The sequence below is a fragment of the Cicer arietinum genome, chromosome 7 (genome assembly GCF_000331145.2).
Source record: "Cicer arietinum cultivar CDC Frontier isolate Library 1 chromosome 7, Cicar.CDCFrontier_v2.0, whole genome shotgun sequence".
NCBI classification, from domain to species: domain Eukaryota; kingdom Viridiplantae; phylum Streptophyta; class Magnoliopsida; order Fabales; family Fabaceae; genus Cicer; species Cicer arietinum.
In genome coordinates, this window is record NC_021166.2 from 46,958,264 (window position 1) to 46,967,554 (window position 9,291).

The 9,291-nt window shown below is 31.7% G+C and overlaps 1 protein-coding gene across 1 annotated transcript; it reads left to right on the top strand.

Moving 5' to 3' along the window:
• Positions 1-1,783: 1,783 nt before the first annotated feature.
• On the top strand, positions 1,784-8,402 carry LOC140918824 (uncharacterized). The gene is made up of 6 exons (XM_073363623.1): positions 1,784-2,795; positions 2,979-3,264; positions 3,377-3,571; positions 3,671-3,770; positions 3,850-4,157; positions 7,799-8,402. Exons 1-6 carry the CDS (start codon positions 1,784-1,786, stop codon positions 8,400-8,402), a joined length of 2,505 nt encoding a protein of 834 aa, XP_073219724.1.
• The last annotated feature ends 889 nt before the right edge of the window (positions 8,403-9,291 follow it).

Genomic DNA, 9,291 nt, shown 5'->3' on the forward strand with positions numbered 1-9,291 from the left:
AACTATCAAGTAATAGTGTACTGTATTTTATTTTTAATTCATTCTTCTTATTTTTTAATTAATCATTAACTTCTCAACGATGCATCATCATGTATAAAGTCGTGGTATAATGGAAGTTTTATTTTTTTTCTTAAAAAAAAATCTTTTATTTTTAATTCATTCTTCTTATTTTTTTAACTGTCATTAACTCACCTTTTATTTTTAATTCATTCTTCTTATTTATTTAACTGGCCATTAACTTCTCAACGGCCCGCATACAATTACCTTCAAAAACTGTTAAGAGTAGTGGTGTATTGTATTTTATTTTTAATTGGCCACTAAATTCTCAATGCATCACGTACAAAGGTCGTGATGTAATTAGAAGTTTTATTTTTTTCTTTCTTAATATGTTATTTTTTATTTTATTTTTAATTCATTCTTCCAAATTTTTTAATTGACCATTAACTTCTTAACGGACGCATGAGATATTATTTCTATTAATAGAAACTTGATATATTCCTAACACTCTATTTAGCTGACACGTGGCAAACTTGCCAAAATATCATCTTTGCTTTATCATAATGTATAGATAGATGTCAAATCTTATGGCTACATTGACTCAACTATGACCAAACAGTAAAATATCTAATCTATATAGAAAGTGTTCATGTTGATCTCTGCATCAAGCTTGGTAAACTTGGAATCAATATACTTTAGCGAAAGGGACTTTAAGTGCTTATCCATTATCCTGAAAGCATTTGTTGATGCAACAAAACCATGCACACCACGACAACAATGATGGATAAATAATAAACTAAGTAATACTGTATTGATTAAATATTAATTTAAGCTTAATTTATCAAGAAACACTATTTATTATTATTATTATTATTATTATTATTATTATTATTATTATTATTATCATCATCCATTTGTTTCCTTAATTTTTCTTTCTTTATATTTAAGTTATATTTATTAATTTTTTGTGTTATTTCATTCAATTTTTCAATTTATTGCATTCAATTGAATGGATAAGAGTTGGATATCCTACAACCCTAACAACTCTCTTAATAAAGAGAAGTACATTAGAGGAGTTACTAATTTTCTTGATATGCAAAATCAAATGATGGAAATTTTTTATGTCTTTGCACCAATTGTGTCAATTGCAAGTGGCGCTCTCGAGTGGATATTTATGAGCATCTAGTCCATTTTGGGTTTATAAAAGGTTATTTTACTTGGGTCTTTAATGGTGAACAAGTTAGCTCGTCTAGTTCTCAAAGTGTATCTCAAGTAGAAGGAGAGTTTGACCATGACATAGATACATTTATTCATGATGCCTTTGGAATACATCCAACTAATGAGAGTGATGGTGCAAATTTAAATGTGGAGGACGAGAATCCCAAATCATTCATAGATGAACCCAATACTTAACAATTTGAAGATGATAGTAATTTGGATAAGTTCTATCAGTTGTTAAATGAGGCAGATCAAAATCTTTATCCTGGTTGTAAGAAATCCACAAAACTATCATTTATTGTCCATTTGTATCACTTAAAGTGTCTAAACGGGTGGACTGACAAAAGTTTTTCCATGTTGTTAGAGCTTTTAAGGGATACATTACCAGAAGAAAATACATTGTCGAAATCTTTTTATGATACAAAAAAGATTATTTGTGGATTAGGTCTCTCATATGAAAAAATTCATGTTTGTTCCAATTATTGCATATTATATTGGAGAGATTCTGCTAATGCTCAAATTTGCTCAAAATGTGGTATGTCACGATGGAAACTAAACTATAATGATAATGAATGAAGGTAGAAAAAAAATCCCTGCAAAGGTTCTTTGTTGGTTTCCTCTTAAACCTATACTACAAAGACTCTTTCTATCATCAAAAAAATTTTCTTCTATGACATGGCACGAAGATGGTAGAACAAAAGATGGGTTCATGAGACATCCAGCTGATTCTTTCGCTAGGAAATATTTTGATAGTCAACATCCTGATTTTTCGTGCGACCCTCGTAATGTTCGACTAGGTTTAGCTTCTCATGGTTTTAACCCTTTCAAAACCATGTCAATTTCTCATAGCACTTGGCCTATTGTTTTGATTCCTTATAATCTTCCTCCATGGATGTGTATGAAGCAACCTAATTTTATACTTTCATTGCTTATTCCCGGTCCAAAAGGTCCAGAAAATAAACTTGATGTCTATATGCAACCTCTTGTGGAAGAACTAAAAGAATTATGGGAAATTGGGGTGAAAACATTTGATGCATGCAAAAAAGAGTCATTCCAAATGCATGTTGTTATCATGTGGACTATCAACGATTTTCCAGCATATGCAAATTTGTTAGGCTGGAGCACTAAACATCGATATGCTTGTCCATGTTGTGGATTAAAAATTGTGTCTCATTGGTTGCGTTATAGTCGGAAGTTTTGCTACATGTGTCATCGTTGTTGGTTAGAGCCTAATAGTAATTGGAGATACAATAGAGGAGAATTTGATGGAACCCAAGAGTTTAGAGCACCGCCGAAACTACCTAATGGTGCAAGTGTCGTGAGACAATTGGAAGATCATGGAATAGGTAATGGGTCACCATGGAAAAAGAAAAGCATTTTGTTCACATTACCTTATTGGCAACATAATGTTCTTCGTCATATTCTTGATGTAATGCACATTGAAAAAAATGTTTGTGATAACATTATTGGAACATTATTGCATTTAGACGGAAAATCAAAGGATAACGATAAGGCACGTTATGACCTTGTAGACATGAACATTAGAAGTCAACTACATCCAACGATGCATCCAAGTAAAGGTAAAAAAATATTGACTAGAGCTTGTTACCAAATGACATCGAATGAGAAAGAAATATTTTTGGAAGTTCTCAAAAACTTAAAAACCTCAGATGAATATTTTTCTAATATATCTAGACGTGTGCAAGTGAAGCAACACAAGATATTTGGTCTCAAAAGTTATGATTGTCACCTTTTAATGCAAGAGTTTCTTCCTATAGCTATAAAAGGTTGTTTGCCTAACAAAGTGAGTTTAGCTATATGCGATCTTTGTCATTTATTCAAAGAATTGTGTGGCAAGGTTCTTAATGAGCATAATTTGGAGCACTTGGAGAATCGAATTGCCAAAACATTGAGCCAGTTAGAAAAGATTTTCCCTCCATCTTTCCCTCCATCTTTTTTCACTATAATGGTACATTTGTTAATTTATTTGGCATATGAGGCAAAAGTTGCAGGTCCTGTTCATTATCGATGGATGTATCCAATTGAAAGGTATTACACATTTTTTCATTCATTTATATTCCTTATTAGATTATTAAGTAAAATTATGTTATCTTATTTGGTGACCTAAACTCTCTTTTTTAAGTTCCTTTTTACTCTAAAGTCATTTGTTCGTAATCGAGCACATCCAGAGGGATCTTTTAAATCCTAGAGGGAGACCATTGGGGAGAAAGTGTAAAGTTGGATTCAATGTGAAGAAAAGAAAAAGGGCTTCTCGGATCTCCCTTGACAAGAAAACATTGTTGCAAGCACATAGATATGTGCTTTTTAATAGCCATAATATCGACCCCTTCCAAAAGTAAGTCAATTTATTTATGTTTATATTTAATTACTAAAATCTGGTTTGACACCTTTATACTAATTATAATGTCTAATCTCTCTTAACATTTTTACACAGAGAACACATTTATCTTATTAGGAGACGAAATCGTCGACTATCTTCTTATGAAGTTGACAAGATTCACGGTCAATCATTTTCTGATTGGTTCCGTGAACGAGTATGTGTTAGAAATCATTTTCATCCCTAATATAGAATTTATGATCATTTTAAATTTTAACAATTTGAAATTGTGGTAGGTTTCACGGTTGGAAGAGCAAGGTAGTGCTCTAGTGACAAATGATATCAAATGGCTTGCACGTGGTCCACTAGAAACAGTGAGAAAATATAGTGTTTATATTATTAATGGAGTTAGATTCCATACAAAGAAGCGTGAAAGAGGCTTAAAGACTCAAAACAGTGGCATCGTAGTTACTGTTAAGACAAAAAGTTATGATAGTTCAAGAGATAAGCACCCTAAAGAAGGGCAAATCAACTATTATGGTGCACTCACAGATATAATTCAATTAGATTATTCGGGAAAATACAAGGCATTATTATTGTTCAAGTGTGATTGGGTTGACATAAATAAAGGTTGTAGAATTGATAATTTAGGCATGACATTAGTCAATTTCAATTATTTGCAACATACAAGGAATGATGTATGTGATGACCCATTTATTTTGGCCTCTCAAGCCAAAAAAATATTCTATGTGGAGAATAGAACACAAAATGATTGGTGTTCTTTCTTCAAGTTTTGTAAACTAAGATAGTGGTGTGATATCTTAGGGTGATTGTTAGGAGTTTGTAAGAAAGGTCCTAGGGTGGGACTTGTACTTATTCTAACAATAGAGGAAAATTTCTTGTGGTGTGCAAGAGGACTGGATGTACCCTTGGTGATAAGGGGAACCAGGATAATATCTTTGTGTTCTTTATTTTTCTGCCATTTATCTTTTCCATACACTATCTTAAATTAGAAAAATCAAACACTAAATCTCTAAAAACAAGAAAATTTCTAAACACCTAATTTACCCCCACTCTTAGGCGCACTTCTGTTCTTACAAATTCAAGCAATCACACTTAGCAATTTCGGCACAATCACAACAACAACTGAGTAAACATATACAATCATCACAATATATCAAACATGACTCGCTTGCCAAACACCCTAATGCAATGCGTATATGCCAAAATGCATGAATTCCAGAATTTGAACCAAAACCCTCCTCAAAGGGGCGTAAATCATAATTGTACCACCTATCACAGATGAGTACTAATTACCGAGGTGCCACCTATCAAGGGTCAGCACGATTTACTAAATAGCGTAAATCATTAATGTACCGCCTATCACAAACCAGTACTATATACTGAGGTGCCACCTATCACGGGTCAGCACGATTTACTAAAGAGCGTAAATCGTAAACGTACCGTCTACGACAAAGTTTCTCGAATTGAATGGTGTCATGATCAAAGTTTATTTTATAGTACGGAAAACATTGGAAAACCCTTAAAAAAAACAAAAAAAAAATGGTATTTGAAACCAAATTTTGGGTTCAAAAGTCGATTATACGTAGGGAAATATTAGCATCCTATGACATTCGCTAAAACGCGGTTACCTATAACTAATTGTGTAAAATTTATATTAACTTACATAAATTTATTTCTCCTTTTTAAAATGCAAATATAATCCATTTTATGAAAATCATTCAGAGATAAAAGTGTATTTAAAAATGTAGAGGGTATAAATTTTTTTTTTTTTATTATTATGCTTGACAAGAGTGGGATCTTGCTCCTACGTATCTTCTAGGGTGATGGAAAAATAAAAGGTACGTTGTTCTTGGATAGAAAATACAGATGTGTTGGTTGCTTTTAAAGAAATGGGCTTTATTGTGATAAAATGGTTGAAAAAAAGTTGTTGGCCTCACGAAGAAGAAAAACTATATTGAGTACAAAAGTGTTTACGATGAGTGAGTTCGTTATTAATTTGAATTTTGTTAAGAGAGTTTAATATCACCAAGTTGTCACAACTCAGGTGTCTCAAACTATCATTGACAAGATATCGGATCTCAGTTGGTCTTATTTTATTAAAAGATAATATTGTTTAGAGCTTAAGATCATCAAGTTGTCGCAACTGAGACGTCTTAAAATTAGATTGCCAATACGTAACATCTCAACCATTCCTTTTTGACCCACATGGATTTTGAATAACGTGGATTTTTATTTTCTAAAAGAAAATGTTTTAAATATGCAAAGATACTCAAATGACAAAAGTGGTCTTGGATATTCAAAATTTGATAAACCAAATTGGAACAAAACTATTTTTGTTAAAGCAAGTAGTCAATCTAATCAAGAAAAGATTATAGTTATGAAAAAGGATGATCTTTATAATAAGAAAATTATTCAAAATAAATCTCATACATATGCTACTAATAGTAGATTTAATCCTACTTGTTCTTATTGTGGTCTTCATGGTCATACACCTAATACATGTCATATTAGAAACATTAGTGTTCCAAAAGGGCATTACATATGGGTAAAGAAAGGTACTAATACAAGGTATTTATAATTTGTAAATTAATTCTCTTCAAGATCTAAAATCTTCACTTAATATGTTGATAAAATTGATTCCTTGATGTTTATGTACTTTGTAATTATGAATATGTGCTTTACATGTGGATTTTTTTTTAAAATTCATTTTAAAACAAATTTCTAATATTGTAGTCTAATATATATTTGCGATTTTCCCTATAAATGCTTCGTATTTTGTTTGTTGTTTTTTTTTTCTTCTTTTTGATCATGTCAAAAGGGGGAGAAAATTTGGTATGTTGTTGTTAAAAACTTTTGTAGGTCTTCAAAATGTTTAAAACATGATGGCATGAACTCAAGCTCAAAGGGGGAGTAAACATGTATTACGGGGGAGAAAGATTAAAACGATCAAACACTTTGAAGTCACAACAACAACAAGGTTTTGTCATTATCAAAAAGGGGGAGAATGTAAAATACATGTTTTTGATGAAGACAAAGACCAAGGAAAGTGATCAAGTTGCAAGCTCAAAAAGAAGTCAAACATCAAAGACAACTATGGTCAAATATGCTAGAAGTTTTATAATGTAAAGGTACATGATGCAATCTAATATTCGTATATTTCAAATGCACATGAGAACCTTTCATTTTAGCATATGCATCAAAAGGATTTTCAAAAAGTAAAAATATATAAATAATATTTGAAAATAATATTTTTGACAAAATACATAAGTGTATTCGAATACAACATCCTGTATTCGAATACAAAGCAAGTCAGAAGCAAAAATCTCAAAGTTGTATTCGACTACGACTATGTGTAGTCGAATACAAAGTAAGTTAGTGACAAATTTTCACTAATCTGTATTCGACTACACACATGTGTATTCGAATACAAGGTGTAATTTTTGAATATTTTTTGAACGTTACAAAGAGGTGTATTCGAATACACACATCCTGTATTTGAATACAACTGGAAGCAATACAATTTTTCAGATCTGGAATGGCTCCAAATCATTGTATTCTTTCATCAAACCTCTTGGATCAATGGCCACGAATCTGAAGAGATGTTTATGGAGTATAAATACCCCATAACTTCAGATCAAACAACAACGAATCCTACAATCAAAACCATGAACAAACTTTCTAAAATGTTTTGATTTATTCAAAGTTTCACTTTTATACTTCAAGTACAGATTTTACATTTTCATATCATTGAGAAAAGTTCTCTAGTGTACTTGAAATTATATTGGATTGTTATCATTGTACATCACCTATTATATCATATTGATCTAAGTCAAAATTCATATTGCTAAACCATTCAAGTGCTGTAAATTGAAGAAAGTGGTGTACTTTCTTCAAGTGTTGTAAATTGAGGAAAGTGGTGTTCTTTCTTCAAGTTTTGTAAACTAAGATAGTGGTGTGCTATCTTAGGGTGATTGTTAGGAGTTTGTAACAAAGGTCATATGGCGGGACTTGTACTTATTCTAACAATAGTGGAAAATCTCTTGTGGTGTGCAAGAGGACTGGATGTACCCTTGGTGATAAGGGGAACCAGGATAATATCTTTGTGTTCTTTATTTTTCTGCCATTTATCTTTTCCATACACTATCTTAAATCAGAAAAATCAAACACTAAATCTCTAAAAACAACAAAATTTCTAAACACCTAATTTACCCCCACTCTTAGGCGCACTCCTGTTCTTACATATAGTGTTTATATTATTAATGGAGTTAGATTCCATACAAAGAAGCGTGAAAGAGGCTTAAAGACTCAAAACAGTGGCATCGTAGTTACTGTTAAGACAAAAAGTTATGATAGTTCAAGAGATAAGCACCCTAAAGAAGGGCAAATCAACTATTATGGTGCACTCACAGATATAATTCAATTAGATTATTCGGGAAAATACAAGGCATTATTATTGTTCAAGTGTGACTGGGTTGACATAAATAAAGGTTGTAGAATTGATAATTTAGGCATGACATTAGTCAATTTCAATTATTTGCAACATACAAGGAATGATGTATGTGATGACCCATTTATTTTGGCCTCTCAAGCCAAAAAAATATTCTATGTGGAGAATAGAACACAAAATGATTGGTTTGTTGTTGTGCATGCTAAAGTTAGAGATGTGTATGATTTGGGTGATGAGTTGTCCAATGATGTAGATCAAGTGAATGAACAAGTCTTGCAAGATATAAATGACAACGACTTGATTAGACTAGAAGTTGATGATAATCATGATATCATGGAAGTTACAATATCCATTGAGAGCATTCTCCAAAATGATTAGGGTGGTGATGATACAAAGGATGGGAGTGAGGGAGACTTCTTCTAATATATAGAGCAAATTATTTATCAATCAATTTATTTGACTTCTAATTTATTGAAGTTACAAAGGTGTGTAGTTATTTTTGCTCCCTAGCATTGTGTTTCATTTGAGGTAGATTAGTATTGTCATCGGTTATTTGTTTTTTACAACAATTAAAAACTAATTTGGCTTTGGCATATGTAGAAAGTACCATGAGGAAGCGCAGAAGGAAGTTAAATACTACTCAAAATTGTGGCCAATCACAAGAGGAAGGGCACTCAATTGATGGCTATAATGAACTCAACCAAAATAACCATTTTATGTCTGAAGAGGGAAGTCATGTTGAAGCTAAAGGTAAATTATTTTTGGTAAAATAAAACTGTTGATCTATTTGATGTCTGTGGTCGAACTAAGAATTTTTATCTTAAAGTAAAAATTGTTGTCAAACTGTCAATTATAATTATAGCAGTTGTATAGGCCTAAAAGACTGTTGCATAGAGAAATTTGAATAAAGTGCAATTTTATGTGATTTGCGATTGACAACACTTATGTTCTTTTATTCTTGCAAATAATCCTATCATGTTCTTTTGACCAAGTGAGGATTGATTTGATTGAAGGAGGCTAAATAAACTATTTTTTAATTGTGAAATTTGAAGTCAGAAGCATATGAGCTCAAGCAAAGGGGCATAAAATGACTAGTTCCTTTGTTGCAGTGTTGCTGAAAAATGAGTTGTTTATCCTTCCCTAACTAAATATTATGTAGCCCTCCTCAAACCCACCAAATTATGTTACCTTTTTGTTTTCCACCTTTTCTGATATTTTCAATGGAGTTTTTCCATTGGATTTTACGGTCACACACAAGAATAATGAC